General features: G+C 49.8%; 7 protein-coding genes across 7 annotated transcripts; 3 read left to right on the top strand and 4 right to left on the bottom strand.

The window, feature by feature from the left end:
- Positions 1 to 746: 746 nt before the first annotated feature.
- On the top strand, positions 747 to 3638 carry MGYG_01137 (peptidase family M28 family protein; the record flags this gene model as incomplete). The annotated part of the gene is made up of 1 exon (XM_003177003.1): positions 747 to 3638. One exon carries the CDS (start codon positions 747 to 749, stop codon positions 3636 to 3638), a length of 2892 nt encoding a protein of 963 aa, XP_003177051.1.
- A 910-nt stretch (positions 3639 to 4548) lies between these two features.
- MGYG_01136 (SCF E3 ubiquitin ligase complex F-box protein grrA) lies at positions 4549 to 6437 on the bottom strand (the record flags this gene model as incomplete). Its single annotated transcript, XM_003177002.1, has 3 exons — positions 4549 to 4899; positions 4959 to 5642; positions 5712 to 6437. The coding sequence occupies 3 exons, from the start codon at positions 6435 to 6437 to the stop codon at positions 4549 to 4551; spliced, it is 1761 nt and encodes a 586-aa protein (XP_003177050.1).
- A 1112-nt stretch (positions 6438 to 7549) lies between these two features.
- On the bottom strand, positions 7550 to 9597 carry MGYG_01135 (luciferin 4-monooxygenase; the record flags this gene model as incomplete). Its single annotated transcript, XM_003177001.1, has 5 exons — positions 7550 to 7860; positions 7929 to 8558; positions 8651 to 9097; positions 9172 to 9367; positions 9457 to 9597. 5 exons carry the CDS (start codon positions 9595 to 9597, stop codon positions 7550 to 7552), a joined length of 1725 nt encoding a protein of 574 aa, XP_003177049.1.
- An 812-nt stretch (positions 9598 to 10409) lies between these two features.
- On the bottom strand, positions 10410 to 11620 carry MGYG_01134 (60S ribosomal protein L16; the record flags this gene model as incomplete). Its single annotated transcript, XM_003177000.1, has 5 exons — positions 11473 to 11620; positions 11214 to 11349; positions 10999 to 11052; positions 10628 to 10886; positions 10410 to 10548 (listed from the first exon to the last, which is right to left on the bottom strand). The coding sequence occupies exons 1-5, from the start codon at positions 11491 to 11493 to the stop codon at positions 10410 to 10412; spliced, it is 609 nt and encodes a 202-aa protein (XP_003177048.1). The 5' UTR covers positions 11494 to 11620.
- Positions 11621 to 12294: 674 nt separating this feature from the next.
- MGYG_01133 (metallophosphoesterase domain-containing protein 1) lies at positions 12295 to 13367 on the top strand (the record flags this gene model as incomplete). The annotated part of the gene is made up of 2 exons (XM_003176999.1): positions 12295 to 12487; positions 12604 to 13367. 2 exons carry the CDS (start codon positions 12295 to 12297, stop codon positions 13365 to 13367), a joined length of 957 nt encoding a protein of 318 aa, XP_003177047.1.
- A 1844-nt stretch (positions 13368 to 15211) lies between these two features.
- MGYG_01132 (oxidoreductase) lies at positions 15212 to 16724 on the bottom strand (the record flags this gene model as incomplete). The annotated part of the gene is made up of 3 exons (XM_003176998.1): positions 15212 to 15346; positions 15408 to 15719; positions 15819 to 16724. The coding sequence occupies 3 exons, from the start codon at positions 16722 to 16724 to the stop codon at positions 15212 to 15214; spliced, it is 1353 nt and encodes a 450-aa protein (XP_003177046.1).
- A 5678-nt stretch (positions 16725 to 22402) lies between these two features.
- MGYG_01131 (DnaJ domain-containing protein) lies at positions 22403 to 24154 on the top strand (the record flags this gene model as incomplete). Its single annotated transcript, XM_003176997.1, has 1 exon — positions 22403 to 24154. The coding sequence occupies one exon, from the start codon at positions 22403 to 22405 to the stop codon at positions 24152 to 24154; it is 1752 nt and encodes a 583-aa protein (XP_003177045.1).
- Between the last annotated feature and the right edge of the window lie 335 nt (positions 24155 to 24489).

Genomic DNA, 24489 nt, shown 5'->3' with positions numbered 1-24489 from the left:
CCACAGCACACCACCTTCCTTTTGTCCAGCCTGAAGGAATTGAGATCCAAGGAATCTGAAACCCCGGACCCGGCTTATCACACGACGGAAAGGGAACGTCTGACGAGCTCCTGAAGGATGCGAGGTTGTGTATATCAGCTCAACTATAAAGCGGACCAGAAGCTGGCCGATGCTTGTGGCTGAGCAGAGGCCTCTTGTGCTCCCCACGCACAAAGTACCTGGATGTCTATTCAAGGCGGCAGTACCTTGTAATAGCCGCTTGCTCTCAAAAGTGCCGCCTTTGTGTGACATGGGCGAGGCAAAGCCTTGTACAGTTACGCCTCACACGTTGTCTGCAAGGTAGATCTCCAGCTTCATGCACGACTTACGACGAAGATAGAATGGACAATACACTCCGTCTACCTGATGGAAACTGTACATAGATTATATCACATCAATACTTAATTTCTCTCTCCTCTCTCGTGTATCTATTCAACAGATTAACTGGGTAGCTGTACTATGATTGTTCCATCAAAAAGCCTAATAGAAGGAGCTAGCTACCACGAACCTACGGGGAAGCTATATGATGACTAAGCCGATCCCCGCCCTCGCGCAAGCTTCAATTTTGAGACATCGTGAACCTCGACTTCACGAACTTCGTCTTGACTCCCTTGCCGGAGCTGGAAATGGGCGGAGGTATACTGTTGTCCAATGACTGTTGGAAGCTAGCCTCTGTTCATGCGAATACCTGCACCTAGCCTGTCACCATGGTTTCTTCGAGACGCGGTTTCAACCCGATAGCCTTCACACCTTGGCCAGTGACAATACTCACGTCGTTGGTGTACCTCGCCCTGATAATCCCAATCATCGTTGTCCATCACCTTGTTCCTCCCGCGCCAAAGCAAAGCCCTCCAGGCGTGGATCTAGAGGAAGCCTGGCACGATCTCCAACACCTGACTAGGCAGTATCACCCTTACAACAGCCACTCAAACGATGAAGTGCACCAGTGGCTCCTTAAGCGTATCCGCGCTATCTCCGCAACGACCTCGGCTCGCTCAGAATCCCAAGGAGGCCCAGAAGTCTTTGTTTTCGACGATAACCAAACCAACCTAACGTTTTCTAGCGCTGGAGTTGCTGCTACAGCCATTACTGGCGTATATTTCGAAAGCAAAAATATCGTGGTCTATATTCGAGGCACGGAAGATGAGCCGGGGGAGTGGTGGAAATCTCCAGATGGTGAACCGTCCGGGAAAGGAGGCGTGCTCGTCAATGCACACTATGACAGCGTTTCTACCGGATACGGAGCGACGGATAACGGAGTTGGCGTGATTACCACACTGCAGCTTCTCAAGTACTTCACCACTCCCGGACACTATCCTCGAAAGGGCTTGGTGCTGCTGTTTAACAATGGGGAGGAAGATTTCCTTAATGGCGCGTATGCATACAGCCAACACCCAATGTCAAAATTCACGCATACGTTTTTGAATCTTGAAGGTGCTGGTGCAGGCGGCCGTGCTGTCCTTTTCCGTAGTACAGACACAGAGATTACAAGATTCTATGGAAAATCACAACATCCCTTCGGCACAGTGCTTGCGAGAGACGCGTTCAAATTGGGGTTTATTCGCAGTGAAACCGATTACCATGTCTTTGACGGCGTCTTTGGTATGCGTGGACTTGATGTTGCATTTATGGAGCCCAGAAGCAGATATCACACCGACCAAGATGATGCTAGACATACAAGTATTGATTCTGTCTGGCACATGCTTTCCGCAGCTATTACAACCACAGAAGGGTTGGTCAGTTACACCGGAAATGAATTTGACGGTGATAGCGGAGAGGGCGGGAAGCTCAACAACGGTGTCGGCACCTTGGGAGTTTGGTTCGACTTCTTCGGCTCGTCTCTTGCGGTCTTCCAGCTTAATACTCTCTTTGGACTCTCAGTAGCCCTCTTGGTTGTTGCTCCTCTTCTACTCATTCTTACGTCTGTTGCACTCTTCGCAGTTGACAAAATGTACATGTTCTCCATGTATACGTACTTGTCAGAATCAGGTGGACAAGTATCTCTCTACGGCTTAAGAGGGATGTTCCGCTTTCCCCTAATCCTTGGTATTAGCACTGCTCTAACTGTTGCTCTGGCATTCCTGATAATGAAGGTCAATCCTTTCATTATATATAGCAGTCCATATGCAGTCTGGAGCATGATGCTGTCCACTTGCATGTTCTTTGCATGGTTTATTTCCTGCGTTGCGGACTTTGCCAGACCATCTGCGCTACACAGAGCGTATGCATTTTCTTGGATGTTTGGCATTTTGTGGGTTTTCCTTGTGATAGCCACCGTTTATCAGCGACAGCACGGCATAGCAAGTAGCTACTTCATTGTATTCTACTTTGCTGGAGTATCTGTTGCAACATGGATCTCGTACTTGGAGCTTTTTGGTCTGTCAACAACCCAGGATTATGCCCGTCGACAGTCCCGCCTTTCTGATCGAACACCCAGTTCAGATAGCCACCTTCTCGCACCATCTGCGGATGAACTTCCATCCAGCGGTAGTGTGGCAGGACGAGATTTTAACCCAGAAGATGTTGAGGACGAGGAGCCCACAGAATCCACGTCTCTCCTTCGGGGACAGCAGAGAACAACCTTTGCTAATTATGCCAGTGCTAGAGGCAGCCAGGAGAGCAATATTTCTAACCAGGGAAGCAGCTTGTTACACCCTAAAAATAACCGACTAGAACAAAAATGGAGTATCTACCTCGTGTCGTCGGCTTGGATATTGCAATTCCTTCTCGTTGCACCTATTGTTCTCATTCTTCTTGGCCAACTTGGACTCTTCCTAACATCTGCAACATACCAAATTGGTGCCGATGGTGGTTCACAGTTCATCATATACATCGGCATCGCCGTCTTGTCCGTTCTCATCCTCCTCCCACTTTTCCCTTTCATCCACCGATTCACCTATCATATCCCGACATTCATGCTGTTCGTCCTCATCGGAACCCTGGTGTACAACCTGACGGCGTTCCCATTCTCCCACAACAGCAGATTGAAAGTTGCATTTGTCCAGGAAATGGACCTTGGAACTGGGAAGAACCAAGCATCTCTCGTTGGCGTAGAGCCATATATCCGTGATATCGTTCACGCCATCCCATTCGTAAATGACGAGGAAATCTCATGCACCTCCAAGGGCTACGGAGGAAGAACCAAATGCTCCTGGCCCGGGCTCAGGCCGACAGTAGTAGATGGCCCGTACAAGGACTGGGTCACCTACAACATCTCTCAAACTAAAGAAGATAAAACCACGCGCTTCGAAGTTTCTGGCAAAAATACCAGAGCATGCAAACTGCTCTTTGATAGCCCCATTTCCGACTTCCATGTACATGGCTCTGTTGTTGATAAACGTATACCCCACACCGGATCAAAAGGCGTTTCTGAAGTTCGACTCTGGAGTCGAAATTGGGAAAACACATGGACAGTTGATGTGGAATGGACTAAGAAGAGCGCTGAGCGCACGGGCAGGGTGATGTGCTTGTGGAGTGATGACAACGATCTCAATCTCATACCTGAGTTAGATATGATTCGCAAATTTGCCCCTTGGTGGGTTGCGATCACGAAGCTGAGGGACGGCCTTGTTGAGGGAAGTTATTCATTCAAGCTATAGTATTGCTGGACGCTATACAATCGGCAGCCATGTTTGCCCTATTTTCCGATTTTTGTAACAAGTACGTTATTCTATGTTTTACATTGTGTGTTTTGGCAACTGTTTCAGCAGAGCTTTCCGGTATTCTCAGCACGGTTTCGATGTGATAATTGATCGTTTGTTTCAGACAAAGTCCATGATATAAAGATTATCTACAACCAGTCATTAAGGACCTACAATTCTATTACGCTTGGTATGCAATTTCCTATAAGAAAATTAATAATGTTGGATTTCTATTCTGCAATGGGTAGCTAAGTAGGTGCGTTAGATATATTATCAGCCCATGCACAACGTTGTCTACCGACGAGAGAGGAAAAAAAACAAAGTAAAGATAAGAAAACCGGCCTCATAACCTCATTCTCGGGGCAGTTCCTAGCACTGACCACCGTTCGTCGCTATGCAGTCGTAACTCTATGCCTTCTGGTAATAAGCACCAGTTCCTTCCCCCCAGGGGCAAACCAGATGAAACAGTAGGGAAAAGGCTAATGAAACAGATTCAACAATGGAAAGGAAGAGTTGAGGGAGTGGATGGTATTGATAAAGGAAAAGGGTTGAAAGAAAGACGCAGTAATGGGGGATATAAATGAAAAAAGGAAACCAGCCCTCTCCAGGTTGGGTTACAACTCCGAGGGTGAAAAGGTCAAAACGCCCAGGCGGATATCGTGTTTACCGTTTTCATTCCCGTGATAACGCCTGGCGCGCCTAAACCTATGCCGAAAAGTAGAGACTGTAATCGATGGATGTAGCATCAACGGTAAATTGGGTATTGTAAGTTGCTTTAATATAGCATGCGAGCTAAATAGCGCGTTGGTAATCGCTGGATCGTGGCAGCGTATATTTGCATATCGTGACATTTAACGCGTGTGTGGTTCTAGTGTTGTGGCGCTGTCATGGGGTGATCATCCCCTTCATTGGCAGCCGCGGCATTTAACAGGCCATATACCACGGATGGCTGGCTGTCAACTTCGTCAGGAGATTCGTCGTCATCGTACATGGTCACTGCCGTTCCAGATCGCTCTCGAAGAACAGAGTGGTTAAGGTATTCCCGCAGCTGCCCGACTCCGTCGCCGCTAAAAACGCAGAAGACCTCTCGTTGAAGAGGGGTGAATTCTGGGGGAGCAGCCCGACAGAACTTGGTCAAGTCATTTCTCAAAAATGCATGGACGCCAGTTAAACTCAGGTGAGTCAGTCGGCGGCAGTAATTTAGAAGAGAGTGTATGCCCTGAAATTCGATACCAATTAGTATGAGGTTTTCCTCGAGTGAAAGTTGTAGATACGTACCTCTACAGTTAAATTGACACAATAACTCAGATGTACGCGTTCGAGGCCGCTGACCAGGGGATGTTGTGGGAACCTGGGCTTTGCTAATGCAAGTATGCTTCGATCAGTGATAGCCTGGCATTTGACTAGGCCTATCCTCCGTAGTTTTGGCAGTGTTGCCAGTTGCTCAACGCTTGTGTCAGTGAGGCGATTGCAGCATGCCAAATCAATGTACCGGATTCGATTGCAGGATTTCACCATTTGAGTGACGGCTTGGTCGGTGATATTAGAACAATGGCCTAGGTGAATATAGTGAATATTCTTTCCTAATCGGCAGATAGCGTAAACGGCTCGATCCGTGATGAACTTGCACTTTCCAAGTACGAGGTTTCTCAGCCTTGGTGCAGAATCAATGATTTTCTCGACTGCGTCATCTTTGACTCTCTCACAGGCGGTGAGGTCTAGAATGCGGAGGCAGTCGAAGATCAAATTCGGGGGAAGTCTAAGGAAAGCCTCATCGCTTATCTGGATACAATGTGCTAAACGCAATTCTCGGAGGCTTCTCAGTGTAGAAAGAAGGGCGGTTACCGAGGCGTTGGTAATATGTCGACAGCCGTGAAGATCAATCTCGAGCATGGAAGGGCAATTATTAGCGAATGCTAGGATAGATCGGTCTGTGAGTTGAACGACCCCGTTCAATTTCAGCTAAAAATAGAAAAGGTCAGCCCATGTTAATATGGTAAAAGAAACTATTACTTGAATATTTTTGCATACCCGTTTGAGCTGGCGGCAGTTTTGTGCTAGCTTGACCAGAGAGTCATCCGTAATGTTAGCACAGTTGGTGATGTTCAGCCCCTGTAGCCTGGAGCAGTTGGCAGCAACGACGTTCAAAGAATGATCAGTCAGGGAATCGAGATCAGAGACATCCAGTGCCTGGAGCTGTCTGTTCCCCTCCACTAGATCCGATATTCCCTTATCTGTGACATTCTTGCAGCCAGTCAGAGTCAGCCTCTCGATCCGTTTGCACTTGACGAATGAAAAGACAGTTCCATCATTGACTTTGCTCTTCAGGGTAGTGAGATTCAGGCGTTTGACAAGGTCGTAGTATGGGAAATAGCTTTCTTCATCAGAAATGGCATGTGCTATCCTGAGAAGGTTATCCCATGTATTGCAGAGTGGTCTATGCCATAGTATGCCGACGCAGTTCATCGACCAAGCCGACGAGACTTTCATGCAGTTTAGGAGGTCTATCGGAGATGAAAGCTTCGAAAAGATGGCGATGAGTATCTCTGGAGGCAGTCGGTATATCGGTGGCAGAGGCATATCTTGACCGCGCCTGGAGTCCACGCGGAGATCTCGGAAGTTCCCAACGCCTATCGATGACTGTGAGTCGTTTGCCTCGAGCATGAAGAAGTCGTTATCTTCGTCTATCGCTCTCTCTGGCGAAGTAGAGGAGGAAGAGTCGCCCCCCGAGTCTCGAGGACGCGAGCGGCAAGCCATGATGATAGCTGAAACGAGACGAGCCGGTCAAAGTGTTTGTTTCGAGAGAAAACGGTATTCCTCAGGCAGGTAGCGGGAGTCAGGAAGGCGCGAGATATTGTAGGATGGATGAGCTCTGGTTCGTGAGAGTGTGAGGGTTGTTTGTTGTCGTTGCTGTTGCCGTTGGTTGTTGGCTGTATGTAGTAGTTATCACTCGATGGCTTCCAAGTGAAGCAGTTTATTCTCGTCGAAGTGAGGTGAGATTCTCTGCCTTTCTAGCACAACTCGTCTCCTTTTATCGTCGGTCTTTGAGTATGAAACGGGCTGAGGGCGTGAAGTCGAGGGCGAAGTGATTCCCACACGATCGTGGTCATGGGGAAGTAGGCGCCGGGCCAACCTCTGCAGCGTCTATTTAACTACAGGCGTCAAGCGATAGGAGCGGCTGTGACGAGGGTTTCTCGGTGGTAAGAGCAGCAGCGAGCGCAGGGCGAGGACGGCGGCGACGGGGACGCCTCTTAACGTCTTCAGGCTTCTCGTCGTCGTTTGTGTCAGAGAGAGGCTGGCTGTGTTGGTTATGTGATATTCATGCAGGCTGTTTTGTGAGCTTCGTTTCCAACGGCGCATCTAGAGGCCAAGCCACCCGGTTTTATAGGAGGGGCTGAGATTGATAAGCAGGAAAAAGGAAGAGAGCGAGAAAGAAAGACGTCAGCGACGAGAAGCAGCGGCCGAAGTCAGTGAATCCAAAGGAAGTGAAGAGCTGGCTGCTTCCTGGTCTGGGAGAACGCAGTGAAGGCGTTGGTGAGAGGAAGAAGAAGGCAAATTCGGTTCGTGTTGCAGAAGTTGTTCGAGGTTTGAAGGAGGCTTGTCCCTGTCACGCGTGTGGCAGAGTGACCGAGGCGAGATGGCGACGACGATGATGATGATGACTATAGTTACAAGGAGGATACGATGAGAGATGAAGAGAAGCCGTTCAGTCGGATGACCGTTGTTAGGTCTAAATATGGCGGATTTTGATGCTGAGGTCTAGGTAAAGAGCGCCAGCAAGTCTACGGAGTACTTCTAGATATCAAAAAAAGGCACAAGATGACATCGAAAGAAAGCATGAAAAAGGGTAGAAGCAAAAGAAAAGAGATCTACGGGGCAGGAGAAGCTCCCTTGGCCCATTCTCGCAGGACATTCTTCTTGATCTTGCCGGTGCTGGTCTTCGGTAGCTCCGGGACGATCTCAACCTCCCGCGGCACCATGAATCGACTGATTCCGCTGGAGTTTTTGGCCCAGACGATGATCTCAGGGCCAGTGACCTGCTTGCCGGTCTGGATGGTAACGTAGGCCTTGGGTCTCTCTCCCCAGTGGGCGTCCGAGACAGCTACGACGCCGGCTTCGAGGATGTCTGGGTGCGTGGCCAGCATGGCTTCGAGGGCCACAGAGGATATATTCTCTCCTCCTGTGAATGCATTGTTTTAAACGTTAGAAGAGCTCTCTCTATATTCTCGCGGTAGGCTTAAAACTCACCACTAATAATAATATCCTTTGCGCGGTCTAGGATCTGGATGGCGCCGTCTGGATGCCACACGGCCAAGTCACCGGAGTGAAGAACGCCGCCGGCAAAGAGCTTGTCGGTGGCTGCTACGTCCTTGTAGTAGCCTCTGGCACAGATGTTACCGGTGAAGACGATCTCGCCAATCTCCTTGCCGTCTTTGCTGACGTCGACGATGGTGCCTTCAGGAACATCCGTCTTGATTACCCGGGCCGGCAGACTGGTCAGGAAGCCGTGTCCCTGTCTTGCCATCCTCTTGTACTTCTCCTTGAGGGGGATCGTATCCCACGACGGCATATGATACCCCTTTGTGATGGGGCCATATGTTTCTGTGAGACCGTAGACATGAACGGGGTGAAGGTTAACGCTGGTCATCTGCTCGAAGAGATGGGCGGTTGGCGGACTGGCAGCCACAGTAACTCTGACCGGCCGAGACAGTCTCTCTGCCTCCTTTGCGGCGCATAGCAGAGTGTTGACCGTAGGAGCAGCATTGAAGTGAGTGATGTTCTCTTGCTTCAGCATCCGCCAGATCTCAGGGTAGTCGATCTTGCGAAGACAGTAGTGTGTCCCCCTGACCGCAGTGACGGACCAGGGAAACGTCCATCCTATATTGTTCCAGTTAGCAGCGCACTTTTGAATATGAACTGATTAACTAGTAACCACTTAAACAGTGTGTCTGGATAGTTAAAAAACGTACCCATGGCATGGAACATGGGCAGAATCCACAGGTAGCCACATCGTCCTTGCTGGAAGTTCAACCCCGACTCGACGATGTTTCCAAGCGCAGCAAGATAACATCCTCGATGGATATATTCCACCCCCTTTGGCCTGGCTGTCGTTCCACTGGTGTATGCAAGCGCGATTAGCGACTCCTCGTCTGCCGCCTGAGCCTCTAGGCCGCCCCATCCTAGTCCTCCTTGCTGTCCGTCATACTGCAGCCCCTCAAGAACGGCCGCGTCAAGCTCTCCGCTTAATTCCCCTTCGTCCGCGTCGGTGTCTGTGTCAACTATCAAGGGTATGTGCTGACTGCTCTTGCGGAACTTGTCCAGCAAAGGCACAAACTCCTTGTCGACAATGATGGAGTCGACGTCGGCGTGAGTGAAGATGTACGCAATGTCCTCTGCCTTCAGACGGTAATTGATAGCTGCAGCCAGATAGTTCTCCCCCAGTTAGAAATCACATTTCTCTCAACATTCCTGCGTGTTCGGGAGAGCTTACCGACGTTGACTGCGCCGGCTGCAGCGATGCCGAATATCGACTCTAAAAACCCAGGCGTGTTTGGAGCCAGTATTCCCACTCGCTTGTATCCATGCTTCTTGATGTAGTACGCAAGCCCTCGCGCTCTGTCTGCGAACTGCTGGTATGTCTTCCGTACAATCTTGTTGTTCGTCGTAAGATGGTATATGGCTTCGGCCTATTGAGCAAACTATGTCTTTAGCTGCCGCCGGGCCCCCTCCTAAAGTTCAACAAAGAACCAGCTGAATAAAGGGATTGTCAACGTACATCTGGCTCAATTTCCGCTGCGCGAGGCAGGAAGAAGGTCGGCGAGAGGGTGTGTCTGTTTCTGCTGAGCGAAGCTGTGTCTGCCTGCTGGCGCTGGAGTTGCGCTGAGATGTTCTCAAGTCGGGCCTTTGCGCCGGACATGGCTAACTAGTTAGGTGGAAGTCAAAGTACGGAGTACCTGAAAGAGAACAATGAGAGAGAGAGAAGAGGAGGAAAAAGAGAAAGAGGAAGGAGAAGGAGAAGGAGAAGAAGAAACCTTGCAGCTAGGGAGCAGCAGCCATGGCCCTTTTATACCTGTGTATTGCATATGAATGTGTTATTGGATCTTCTCAGACAGGCTACCCCGGGCCGCAAGGGGAGAGTTTCTTCTTCGATCGAGCCGCCTCGATTGCCGAGGAACTTCCGACCAGCGGCTCGCACGGAGTATAAGTAGCTACTAATACCGAGCTGGATCCGAGAACAGAAGATGTTCAATATTAATAACTACCTAGTCGTAGGAGAGAGACATGGATAAAACTGTAAGGGAAAAGGTCTTTATATTTAATTTCTTTATTTTCCCCAGTCGCGGCTGCGTGTCTGAAGGCGTTTTCTCTGGGCTGCTATAGGGGCAACTTGGAGCGATGCAGTAACTCAGGAGAGACGAAGAAAAAAGAAACAGCAGCTATTTGAAAAGTAGCCTCTCTTTTTCTCAAATCCCAGATGGACGCCGCAAAGTGTACAAATTAAAATGAAAAAAGGGTCTTTTTGTTTTTAGGAGGAAGAGGAAAGGGCGGGCAAAGAAAAAGAGGTCTTTTCACTTCCGTCACAAATTATCCCTGAAGTCGTAAAAGGGGTGTATTTGAGTGAGCTGGAAATGTACAAATCAACTGGCGCGCCGTGTACAACATAGTGCTCGTCAATTGCCCACAGTGCATCCTGGATTGAACCCATCCACATCAGCCCCGAGAAGGTATCTAGTAGCCGTACTGAGCCAACTGCTCCTTGGTCTTGTTGTCCACACTGGCGGTTCTCTGGGCTTGGAGAAGTTGTCTCCGGGCAGCCTTCTTGCGCTCGTGGTATGCAGCACCCTTGACTTTTCTCCTCTCTTCCAATCTGTAGGCACAAACACGCACAGGTTAGTATTAAGCTGATATCACTGCGTGACAAGTATACAAGAGAGAAGTTGACGAACCTGGCGACAACATCCTGGTACTTCCAGCCAACCTCGTGGCTTAGTCGGCCGACTGTGCAGTATTTGCGGCCAGGCTTGAGGCGGAGGATACGGAGAGCTTGGGGAACGACGACACGCTTCTTCTTGTCATAGGGCTCTGGGATACCCTCAAAGACCTTCAGTCTCTCCATGGCGGCAGCACCGCGGGCGGTCTTGTGTGGGATCATGCCCCGGACGGTCTTGTAAAAGATGCGCGAGGGAGCACGGAAGTGGAAGGGACCTAAGAGAATCACCGGTTTAGCCAACCTCTCCCCTCATTCCATATCTATATATCCTCTCTCCTCTTTCTTTCTGTCTTGCTCTCCAGCCAGGATAGGTGCGCTTGATCTTACCTCCTCGAGTTGGGTTGAAGCGAGTGATCTTTCTGAGGTAGGCATGGTACTTCACTATTGAGATAAGTCGAATTAGCCCTCCCATCCTTCCTTTCGCATAATCATTCCTTTTGTCCTCTTCGGCCGTATTTATTCTTCCCCATATTTTTACATTCTCTTCCTCTTTCCGGCCATTTCTTCCTTCCTATATCTGCTGGGGAGCGGTGTATGCATACGTTTGGCACGGAAGAATTCGCCGGAGATGTTGAGGGCTTCACATCGAACAACGACGATCTTCTGTCCGTTGAGAAGTTGCTTGGCCACGGTACTGGCGAGGCGACCAAGGAGGTGTCCCTTGCCGTCAATGACGACCTGTACACAATCGCATAATCAGTAAAAACCGCGACCGGAATTACAGGGTTGGAATATCAAATGGAATCAAATATCCCCAAAAGAAATGTCCATCTGCCACACGCAACGGGGGAGGGAACGCACCACTGGCTCGAAGGTGGACATCCTGATCTGTTCACCGGTTCACGAGGCTAATATCCCAGGGAGAAGAGGAGCTCTGCTCGAGGAATACACCTTGTGTTGGAGAGTTTGTCGAATTTGATGTCGTTGATGAGCGCTCAAAACCACCAAGTTCAAGTTTCTTGTCGTTTCGATGCTTAAGCGAAAAACTCTTTGTGGGCGGAGTCGGGGTCCCAGCCCTAAGTTGCCCAATAAGAGCAGGTCACGTGAACAACTTCAAGGATGACGAAGACGAGCAGAAAAGCCTAGAAGAACTACAAACCACAAGCCTACGACTATACATGACTCTGCTTTGATACAGATGGACAAGGGAGACAAAGAAAGGAGAGGAAAATAGGGAAGAGAGAAGAAGAGAGCTAAAGAGAGAGAGAGAGAGAGAGGCTGGAGAGAAGCCTGGTGGTGATGTTGTGGTGGCTCTACTTGGCTGCTTCCGTCGACATCTACCTAACTACACATGCCTATAGCTGGATAAACAGCCTGTCTTGACGGAAGACCCGTATACACAGGCAGCGGCAGTGCCCTAGACAAGCTATCAGGGACATCTTCAGTGGCCACGGGAGAGATGACTGAGTCACCCAAGCGCGGAGGATTCATGCAAGCCTCATTTCAAACATGACTCATAGCCGGGACAGAGTCAGCATCCAACTTTGAAACGGAAGTTGAAGAAAGATATAAAGACTGTCTTTTACCGTTGTTCGCTTGGAATACCACATCCTTTCACCTTATACAATCAACTAACAACTTTACTATACTATCAATGTCTCGTTGATCAATCCACCAGCCACAATGGTTAAAACAAGATTCGTCTGCGTATCCGACACCCACGGGTACGGGACACGCGAGGCGGCGTTCAGACTGCCCAAGGGAGATGTCCTGATTCATGCTGGAGATATCACCAACAAAGGAACGGTAGAGGAGTTCCGCAAGTCGGCTCAGTGGATCAAAGAGGCAGACTTTGAAGTCAAAATCGTTATTGCAGGTTTGTTGACGTCCTTTTTATCTTTACCATTCTTGGTGCCCGTAACGTGTCACTGCTACTCGCATGTCCGTATGACAATGACATGGAGTTGGCTGACATGACGGGTTAAAAAAAAGGCAATCATGATGCTCCGTTGGATAAGGAGTTCTACTCGCATCACAAGGAGTTCTTCCATGGAAAGGCGGCCGTTTCTTCCGATACATGCCTTGAACTTATCTCCGCCGAGGGGATAACTTACTTGGACCATACATCCAAGACCATCCGCCTTAAGCGCAAGAACGGGCCAAAGACGATGTTCAAGGTGTTTGGCTCAGCTCGACACCCCACCAGCACTCGCAGGATCCTTGGATGGAATGCACCTTTTGGTTACTCTGTCGACTCGCCAGATGATGCACGTCAATGGTGGAGCCATATCCCATCTGATGCAGACGTTGTTGTTACCCATACCCCAGCTAAAGGTCATCTTGACTTGACTGCTCGTCATGGCAACATCGGGTGTGAGTACCTTCGCCAGACTCTGTGGAAAATTCGACCCAGACTCTCTATCTGTGGCCATGTTCATGAGGCTAGAGGGTATGAAAGAGTCAAATGGGATATCAACAATACCGAAGCTGGAGATTTTGGCGAAATCAGCACGACGACTGGCACCTTACCCCCTCGTGAGAGCAAGAAAATGTCCCGCATTGATTTGACTGGCAGGACATACCCCAGACTGGCAAATGAAGGACCCATGGATCCAGCAAGAAATGAAACTTGCTTCATCAATGCTGCTATCCTGGCAACTCATTATCCTCACGTAGGAGGGCGCAAATTCAACGCCCCAATCGTGATCGATATCGACCTCCCGCTTGATAACGAGCAGGAATCAGAACAAAATTAACATCATGAAGGGTACTAGAGATGGACATTCCACTGCTGCAGTATTGAGGGCATACCAATATGCCTAAACTAGACAGGTTTACCCCGGCCAGCTGCCATAAACAGACTGGCGCTTGATACCGTCGTTACGGACACTCGTTTAATTATTTCTAAATGTATGTCCCAGTGCTCCCATCCGTGGACTTTAACCACCACACTCTAGACCACAGGCTGACATCTCTTAGTGATTTTACTAGCACGATCTAGCGATCGTCAACCAACAATCCTTTCAGTAATTTCTTGAAGCCCCCGCTTCATCTCCATGGTTCACCGATAATAGTCAACCTCGTCTTGTCGGGCTCACTTCTACCCAACCTCGCCAACACGTGAATGGGTATGGTACCAATCAGCCATACACATGTTAACCACCCATAGGCGTAGCAGTCCAAGACGATACGAAGTTGAAGTCCATCGTTATGTTTCTATTGAATAGCGGCTTAAGTATGTCTTAGCCTAACCTAGCAAAAAATACACCACTCGCTTGACCTATCTCATCTCATGTCCTGTGACTCAATTTTCTACCATCGTTCTCATAAACATATAGTTAAGCGTTGACCATAGCGTGCCATAAAATGAGGCGTATATCATCATATCCTATGCCACCGTGTAAACGAAAGTCTGAATATCAAAGGGAAGCTGTAGTCGAGAATTCGGGCATAAAACGTCACCTGGACGACAGCCACGCAGAGCATCGGTATCCAACAGGTCGTTTTGGAGTAATGATTCGATATGCAGGAAATATACTTCCTAGAGATGTGAGGCTATGTATCTATGCTTAAATCACGCGAGGCTGCCAATTAGGCTCTCGATCCATCTCAACAATCCATCTGGTAACGCAGCGGCCCGAGTACCGCAACTTGAATACGATGTAACCACAGGGCCCCAAGAGGAAGATTGTCCTCGCTTCTGATATCGACTAATTCGGGTAATCGCTGCGACCTCCAGGATCTAACAAGGGGGATCGTACTCCATAATTCAGCTGCCTGGTGTCCGCCTTTTGCCCAGCAGCGACCAGCAATCAGCCTCACGCTGCGACTTAGCGGTCACCGTCGAAGCCATCTCAGCTCATTGTGTCTCAAAACCCATTGCCCTGCGCCAGTAGATGCAAGGCGGAGATACGGATGAAGGCATACTACTTCCAGATCCTGTATCGCCTTTCGACACAGGATGGGAGCCGCAAATCGTCATTCTCATCGTGGCTTGAATCCCGAAATAAGAGCTTGGATAAGTTTTGTTTCTTGATACGCTTAACTCGGGTACTGGATGTCAACCTCCCGCGGCGTTCCGGGTATGTACATCGCGTAATATATCCTAGCAACCAAGTGAAAAGTCGTACCACTAATTCAAACCTGTCATATCTAATGGCTCCTTTGTCACTCCATTTGGAGGAACGTCGCATTCAATGATGGTGTATGGCTGTGCTCCGTCGAACCCGTCCGTGTCTCATTCTTTCGTCATTCAGTTAACAATCCTTTTAAGCAACCCTAAGTCAATAACGGCAGATATCCTCCGTAGTATCACTTCGTACTCTGTAGTATCATTTCGTAATTCATAATCAGTTCTCTCCTTATCCTCGTCCATATTTTAACTGTGCTCTTGATAAATCACTGTAGCGAAGAAAAGCCGTTGCTCATATTGAGTAAAAATAGACTATTGCGGGTAGCTTAGGAAGATATCAAACTCTATTTTAAGCACTGTCCCACATTAACTCCCCCTTTCTAGAATTATTATGAGTTCGCCATAGTATTATTATTATTACATCTTTTGTCATTTGAAGTAGATTTCAAGGCGGGTGTTAGGGAGCCATCAGGAGGGATTGGGAGGGTATTTTGCTCCCATAGCCTGCCAAACTGGAGCAACATCAATATTATCACCTTTCGCCGCTCCACTAACCATCAATTCGCGACCACTGTCCTCCCTATAGTACATAGCCCAATCGTGCTATTAAAAAGATGGTTAGCAAGGTGTAAAGATTGTTTTATAATATACTAATAAGCCGTACCTTTCCTAGCGTCAGCTTGATGACGCCATGCGCTTCTGTGACACGGTAGGTCTCCAATGGAGTATGCCCCATAATCAGGGACACAATGTTTGCGGCTACAATTTCTGCCTGTGACCGTGCCGTCCTCTCCATTCGTGGACCGGTAGTCTTGGCCACATCTCCCAGGGCGAAGATATTAGGATTTGGCATATTATCACCATTGTTGATCTGAAGGGTGGGATGGACCAGAATCTGCCCGCTTTGTCCGCAGATGGCAGAGGGGAATAAGTTGGCAAGTATGCTAGAGTTAGGTCGCTGGCCGGTGCAACGGATCTGTTTTAAGTATGAGCTTCTGCAACTTTATATAAGACATATTTAAAATAGGACGGGGGAAAGGAAAGGGGGCTAGATGATGGCGGGAAGATTGCTTACCACGAGATCAAATGCCTCCTTACGTCCGTCCGCAAAACTTAGAGCCTCTTGCGTCTTGCCCTTGGCCATCACCGCAACATTCTCAGCCACAGTCTGAGGTCGCTCACCAAGGATCAAATTAACATCCAACTGCTTAAGCGTCTTCATCACATGCTCGTGTAGCCGGGGACCAAAGTTAGGTAGCAGCTGTTTCCGAGAATGAATCAATGTCACATCTTTCTGAGGAAAGAAGCTCTTGATGTCAGTTGCAACCTGTACACCGACAGGGCCTCCTCCAACTACTGCAATGCGGTCTGCGAGTTGAATACGTTCCTGAGATGCATGCATTTCCTTACAAGCGCCTGCTTTCTCCGTTGACGCGAGCTTTGCTGGAGACGGCTGCCATGATCCGGTAGCAATCGCAAGGTATTCGTAGTCAATTTTCTCTCCGGAAGCAAGAGTAACTTGACTATCTGTTATGCTTGTTGCCGAGTCATGTATATGTTTAAATATACCCGGGGGAGCAGACTTGGCGACACCATCATAGGGAATGAAGGCAGACTGTTCTAGGCCAGATGCCACACCGCACCGGGGAAACACAAATAAGTGATTGAAATGGGAATTTCTCTCGATCAAGACTGCGCGGTAGCCTGTTGGTAGTGATTCCGTCAACCTTTGCGCAAGATGGACACCAGCGTATGAGCCTCCGAGCACCACGACGTTCTTAGGCGACGGAGTTTCCTGATATGTCCATCGATGGCCGACGGCAGAGATCTTTTGTTGGATATGAGTGTAAATCAGCCGAAGACGAGACGGGAACCCTTGACGTAGAATTCGATCGCTCCATTTTCCATGACTCGTGGGATTTGATGCTGAGGTTAGGGAGAAGGGGAGAACACAGTTATGTAAATAGCTAGAGAGGGCCATCTTGCAATTTGCGAGATATCAAATACCCGTCGGGGCATCTATATCTCTCGGGCGCGACATTCAATACGGCCCCGAGATACAAGCTCGCACGAGGCTAGCAAGCTAAAAGCCCGGCCGAACATGACCGGCCGAGCTTCGGCGCTTAAAATCCTTCATGTCATTTCCAGAGGCCAGATATTTTCGTATCTTCCACGGGCTTCGGGGGGTATCATTTAAATCGCCATTGGTATATTTGGTGATGTTTTCCTACCGAGTTATGCTCGGACGAATTGACAAAGAAAAAGGGGTGTGGCGTGGTTAACCGGTCAACGGTGAGCCGTTTAGCCTTAAGTTCACCAACCTACAACAACCTCTCTTCATAACTATCGCACTTAACTTACTCTCTTATATCACGCACGTCGCCTCGTTTTTATTTACTTCGATAGAGCTAGGCCATGCCGAGGAGCCAACGGTTTGAAAAGTTATCTCTGAGGACTACTTCTCGCTCTATAGGGAGCCAGAACTCCATATGGCCAACAGCGAATGGCTCAGTCAAGCGATGACAATAATGCCTCTACAGGTTGCTCCACAGAAGGGTTTCCTGGGTGACCTCGGGTGTATGCATGGCCTTGAAGCGGAATGACAATTCCCGTCCAGCTGCTGCACGAAGATGGATAACCGGTTAGCTCCCCGAATAAGGATCCGGTCTTTGAATATCGCAGTGTTGGTGCAGTGTCTCCTCTTATAATCAGACAACCCATGATGCATCAGCATGGGAGATTGACAACAGTCTGATATTGTCCTATGATCCCGATATATACTGTAACTTATCATCGCCGTGGGGGAGACATCTAACTAGTTAGCTAGCTATCTGTTCGTCCAACCCTTGTCATCCAGAACTTGAACGTGAACCTGCCATAGGTAGTTACGGAGTTACCACGGTGATGATTCTCATGCTCATGCAAGCAAGGGAGGGGCGCAAGGAGCTCGACTTCTTTCCCCATGCTCCAACTCGCTGTACGAACTCGAGCGCGACAGCTAACAGCTGAGTGGTCAAGGCCAAAGGGCCCATCCCACCCCTTTCCCCCCCCCCCCCCTCTCTTCTCCCTCGCTCCACACAGACGGATGGGCATGGAGCAAGCCGACCCTGTCCTGGATCACCTTAGATCGATGGCCGCAGCCAATCAGTCCCTGCATCATGCACGAACGAGCGTAATAATGAGACGAGCAGCATATAATCCATGCCCAGCAACGATGCGCATGGCCTGCAGCTCCAGGCGAGAACATCCAGCCAACCGCAGGCCGTAGAGGCCATCCATTTCGCTGTCGTGGACACAACCACATCCAGCACCCGGACCTGGAACCTCCACTTCCCTCGCCCTCTGGAACCGCAGCGGCAGAGAGCAGCGTATCGGGAGAAGAGACGATAAAATAAAAAGAGGGATTGGACGGTTGGTTTTTCACTTATTTCACTCCGTACGCCTTGGCTCGGCCTGTATGGCTGGCTGTTGTCTGGGGCGTTGCCATTTCATCACCGCCATTCAGGGCGTGGAAGGGGAGAGAGAGAGAACAGCACCTGGGATGGTTTAAGATGGGCTTTCTCGGTAACTATCGTCGAAGGGTTCGACTACCTATCACATCGCTCTGGGCGGTTGCTTCACTGTATGTAACACGGCTTGCTGAGCGGATGATGCAGGTGACTTGTTGCTCGTCCTTGGAAGACGGGGTTGGCGCTGTGTAAGAAATATGATATCCAACCCCGGATAACCAGTTAACCAACTAGTTAAAACTGCTAAAGTGAGGGGGGACATAGCTGTCTTTGTAAGTATCTAAATCTATACCGAGCAGTTACCCGTCCGAGGGGGTGCCACTTTCACTAGTAAGTTACTTATCGATAACTGCTCCGGCCTCCAGACAACTGAGTAAGTTAGTTCCTAGTTATATGCAAGCAGTTATCGTTATCGTCCCGCCCTTAATCTTCGTCACTCTAAATGCTCGTTTTTCCGTTTCTCTTTTCTTTCTTTTTCTTTTTAATGGATGTCGTTGCTTTTTTGCCTTTAGGTTTCGCCGGCGCTGCTGATGAGGAGGGGCATCAACCACCCCCTTGCGCAAAGCGTGCATGCACTCTGGCGCTCTCGCTCTCTTCTGGAGGGGGAGAGAAGACGTCTGGAATGCAAGGGGCACCAGTGCCTTGCTGCAATGCTGGCATAGGGCCGTTTTTTAGAGGGGGTGTGTTAGGGAGGTAGGGGGTAGGGATGAAGGGTGTAAAGGAAGGGGGCGTATATAATATAATATATCAGCTTGCGTCGATGGAGGAGGAAGAGTTAGTTATAGTTACACGCCGCCCCCCAGGGGAGGGTGCGGCGAGGAGGAGCGGGTCGTCCGGGAACACTGTGGAAGCAGAGGAAGCAGAGGAAGGCAAAGGGATAAGTAGGAAGCAAAGAGAGACAGACAGGACGGAGAAGACAAGACGGAGAAGGTTTGCTTGTTGCGTTCTTCATGCTTTGCATAACCTTCCTTTTGGGCCTTCCCCCCCTTGCTCGTTTAGCTCGCTGTCCTGGCTGCCGGACGGGCTATCCGTAACACTGTTCCATACTCAAAGCAGTCAAAGAGAGGCGCTTAGGTGAGCATACATATAGCTACTAGTAGTAGTTAGTTATACCATGGGGAGTGTGATCGTGATCTCGCGGAAGAAGGAGGAGAAGCGGACTTGAGGCCCGTTCCATTCCTTGAGGCGAACAGGGAACGGGAAACGTGGATCGGGCTTGTGAGTTACGTCAGGGCGAGTACGATCATCTCGCTTCAGCCACAACATGGAGTAACCGTGTAAGTAAATGGTGACATAGTTGCTCCGTATACATAGTCGTTGTTGCTCCGTAGTTGGCTGGCATCCCCACAGCTGCGTATCCGTTCTCTGGCATAGAAACCAAGAATAACTCCGTAATCCAAGGGTCCGGGGGAGGCCTTCAGCCCCGTGCCACCGGCGTATATAGAAGGCCACGGGAGGATCTATATGTAAGATGATGTGTATAAGTTATGGTCCCTGGATCCTCGAGAGGATTCTCTCTCCCTTCGGCTTGTGTAACTAGTAGCAGCAGCCCTCTCATCTGCGGCGACAAAGGAGCAACCAGGTACCTATACTCCGTACTCAGTCAGACAAGACTTCCGCTTCCGCTCTTCTTCTCTCCATCACATCGAGAAAGACGAAAAAAGCAACGACTGGAAGTTTCTCGGGTCTAGTCCGATCTTTCCATGGGCCTCTTTGGCTGTTTTGATAACTGTAGCCGGTCGTTGACTAGCTGACTTTTGCTTCACAGTCAGCTGGATGGCAAAAAGCCGACGTCTGGCTCGTTTTGAGAGTTCCCACTGGGTCTCCCCCATCGATCAGTTGGCCACCAGCCCGGCCATCTGATAGTGTAAGTGTACTTCTTGCAGCATTTCCACGGGCTCGCCTTAACGTTTGACATATGTAGGTAGTCGACTAGTTATGGGGACGGTTCTGGCGGACCGGGTTCCCGAGGGCAAAGAAAAAGATGAGGAAACCGTAACTAAATCTGCCTTTTTCGAGACAGGAACGGTTCCGGCGTAGTGAGTTGATGTATATCGATGTACCCGTTTTGTCATTCGTAGTTTGCTGCTGTTGTTGCCGTTAAATTGCAGGTGTTCGTCTTCCGTCTTTCTTCAACATCTTCAGGAGTTACCGTACGTATATGTAACCACAGCCCCTGTTTCGAACGCAGTCGAGCAAGCGCCTGGCGATTGGACAGCAGGGAGTCATCGATGACGAAATAAGAAGAATGAAATGCTCCCCTCTGTTTCTCCCTTTTTTTTGTTTTAATTCTTATTTTATCCTGATGCCTGACGACCTCGACAAGTGGCCAGCAGGGCCTGAAAGGCGCACCCCTTGTACCCTATAACTAGCCAACTCGTTAGTAAGTATCTATAGATAGTTACTTGCAAGGCTTTCATGTCAAGCCCAGTCAGGCGGAAAGCAGAAGTGATGATGGTGTTGATAGTTAATGACCGTTGATGCACTTCTTTGAGAGTTTGATAGCCTGAAAGCAACGCTCCATCAAGGCCACCGATCAGCACCGCGGACAGTAGCCGCCTATCTATCATATCATATATCGATAAGCACGCTTCATTCCCCTCCTTAGTAACTAACCAGTTAACCTGCTGGCTAGTGAGTTACTTGTGTAGAAAAAAGAAAGAAGAGGGAGTGAGATGGAGGGTGGAAAGGCCCAGTCGAATCACATCTCGAAGCGCCGGGCCTTCACACCCTCCTCTTCCATCACATCACGGCGTCACAGAAGACGCTGCTGGGTTGTTCGTTAGCTGGAATTTGTCGGCGCTTGTCGCTGCCAGGGCGGTAATAAGGGGCTCTCCAGCCTTGCTCTCAAGTAGTTATAGCACTAGCTGCGCAGTCCGGCGCCTTGACGGTCTGTATATCTGTCTGCCTCAGACCTGACGGCTCGGGGCGCGTTGCTTGGTTAACCAGTCGCCCTGCTTTTCCCTTTTGCATGAAGTTAGCATGGTAACTGCCCCTAGTTACATGCACTTGTATGCGTATTTCAGGTATATTTAGCATGCTTCAACTGCCTCGCTCTCCACACCGCTGCTTCCTCTCGTCTTCGTCGTCGTCGTCTTCGTCTTGTTCTGGTCTGATCTGATCCACTGGTCAGGCCTGCAGCGCCGTCTTCTGAAGCCGTGAAGCCGTGAAGCCGTGAAGTCGTGAAGTCCTGTTTCATCACTATCGTTGTCAGGGACATCTTCTATCAATCGACCATCTCACTCACCATTACTTCGCTGCCAAACACTCACTGCTCATCCCGTCGCCGGGAAGATACTTATAAAGTACCAAGCCGACCCTCTTCCTCCTCCTCCTCTCCGAGAGAAAAGCAAAGAAAGGCAAAGAAAAGCAAAGAAAAGGGACTCCTGTGGCTAACTAACCACCAAAACCCCCCTAGGGCCTCTGCTGCTACTCCGTACTTGCTGTGTTGGCCACCTTACATAAAAAATAAGGCCCGAAAGCCTTCTTCTCTCTCTGCCCTTGCTTATGCTTTGAGACGACGGGGGAAAGCGTGGCGCATCTTCTAGCTGCGTTGCTTTGCCTTACTTTGCGCTTCTCGAGTCGTCTTGGGAGTTACTAATAGCCAGGGCCCTGCTCGTTCCTCGTTCCTTGTTCTGTCCGTCGCTTTCGCCCGCTCTCTCTCGCATCTTCTGCCAACTCGGGACAGACAGAGAGACGGACATACCTACACTTACGGACAGCAACGTCGACACCACAGCCACAGCCCATCACGAATCGTTCGGGGCTGTCGAGGTGGCAAGCATCTCGACTCCCTCGTCATCATCATCATCAGCGGTGGCTTTTTTCTCCCTCGCTATCTCCGTTCCTTGTCGCTACCTCGCGCCCTCGCTCTGCCGTCCGTACCGCTGACAGTCGAAACCAACCTCCGACGCTCCTTTCTTATATTTCTAATTCGCCCGTCATTTCCCGTAGATGACATTCTCCGCCATTCACTATTACTCACTCTCGCTCACCCTCGATCGCTCGCTGCAGGCATTCGCTTCCACGGCCCCGTTCCTGTTGTAATAAAAAGTGGTGGGCGGCCATAGAGTTATACTTCCCGTTCCCTCTGACGACCCTCGAACCAGACTTTTAGAGGAGAGAAGACGCATTATCTTTACATCCCAAGATGATCGATCTGCCTGCTAATGATCCCTACGATGTCCTTGGGATACCATCGACTGCCCAGACAGCCCAGATCCGGACTGCATACAAGAAACTAGCCCTCAAGTTCCATCCCGACAAGATACAGGATGAGGCCCTCCGGGAAAAGGGCACAGCTGAGTTCCAGAAGATACAGGAGGCCTACGAGCTCATCTCTGACGAGAACAAGCGTGCTCAGTATGACCAGGTAAAACGAGCTGCCGCTGCTGCAAAGGAGCGGATGGCGGCTAGAAACTCATCTGGCTCGGCGAGGACAAGAGAAAACTGTGTGTTCGAAGATATCACCCCCAGGGGATACCCGAAAGGTTCAAAGTACGATTCTCGACAGCAGCCGCCGCCTCCTCCTACTTCTTCTTCAAAACCTCGTCGGGCTCCTCGAGATCCCTCGCCAGTCTCGGTAGACCGAAATCCAAGACCATCTCGTTATTCGGACGACGACTCTCCCTACGAGGAACGCCGCGCGAGCTCAAGAAAGTACGCTGAGTACGAGAGAAGACATCACCACTCTAGAACTAGAGGCAGAGACACATACGAGAGGAAGTCCAGCAGCAGTAGCAGCAAGGACCACATCAAACGCGAAGCCAACCGTCTCGCAAAGGAGAGGGCAAAGGAGACCCGAGAATCGACTAGAAGTAGTCGTGCCAGAAATGCCAAGTTCCGTGACACTGAGCGTCGTCGAGATACTTCGGAAAAGCACAGCCGTACGGCTTACGCTGCCACTGTCGAAGAAGAGTACTCCGATGAGTCCTCTTCTGACTCTGGTTCTGACTCTGACTACAGCGAACCGGAGTACACTCGCCCGTACAGAGAACATCGAAGACCTACCGAGAAAGCTAGATACCCTGATGCAAGCTACTCTTCCAGCTGGGAGAGCCCCAAGATGGCTGCCGACATCGAGGGAGCCTGTGAATACATGAGATCCAAAGCTGGAATGCAAAAGGCCGCAGAAGGAAAGCCAAATGTAGTATATGTTACTCCACTAGGGTCATCCCGTCGAGAAAAGGACACCGCTCGTCGCTCCTCTGCCAGACCTCGCATGCCGGAGCGAGAACGAGAGCGAGAAAGAGATAGGGATAGAGAGAGAGACAGAGATAGGGAAAGAGAAAGGGAAAGGGAAAGGGAAAGAGACAGAGACAGAGAGAGGGATACCTTCGAACCTCCTCGCTTCCAAAGTGCATACAGCATCCCAACCCGAGGCACACACTCAAAGTCCTCCTCCACATCATCGCGCGCCCCTCCCACTCTCCGCAGAGCAGGAACAGTGCCAGCCACCTTTGATACCCGCCATGTTGAACCAATTGTTCCTCGATCAGTCAGACAGAATGGCACCCTGTACGATTCTGGCTACAGCAGTCCAGCAAGCAGTCCCCCCATCATCCCATCTGGTGATTTCTTGCGCCCTAACACCCGCCAGCCCAAAATCATCACGCCAACAAGCGGCAGCACCAGCAGCAGTAGTAGCAGCAGTAGCTCCGGCCACCGGCGCACTCAGAGCACATCCCCTCTACACAGAGACCCAGTCACAATCCAGCCTACTTCTGCTCCCCCAAGAAGTCGTCCTTCTGAAATGTTCCAAGAACTGAAACCGAACCCGAACTACTACCATGTCTTTCCCAGCCAAGTGCGGTATTCGCCGCGCATTGGAACGGAAGACATTTCCTTTGGTGGTCCACCAAAGAAGCCGGCCTTCTTCAGGAAAGCCTCTGCTGTCTCTTGATCAACCTCTCTCCGCTTTATCTATTCTTACACACTTGTTAATATCTCTTTATCTCCTCCCATTTTTCCCCCCCCATTTCTCCTCTCTGTTTCCGGTGTCTTGTTGCTTGCTTCTTGCTTTGTCGACATGACCCTTTCTTTCTTCTTTGCTAACATATACGTGCGGCCGGCTCCTCTGTTGCTGGAGACAACAACAGACAATGGCTGCAAGCTAACATTCGAATACCATGTCATGTCTTCCCCCCGAGGCATAACATTCTACCCATACACAATATTTTAACTACCACTATTCACGACCTTATGACTTTTATTATACTGCAATTCGTTTTCCCGTTT

The sequence above is a fragment of the Nannizzia gypsea genome, genomic scaffold (genome assembly GCF_000150975.2).
Source record: "Nannizzia gypsea CBS 118893 supercont1.1 genomic scaffold, whole genome shotgun sequence".
Classification (NCBI taxonomy): Eukaryota; Fungi; Ascomycota; class Eurotiomycetes; order Onygenales; family Arthrodermataceae; genus Nannizzia; species Nannizzia gypsea.
This window is presented reverse-complemented; position numbering and strand designations above follow the sequence as displayed.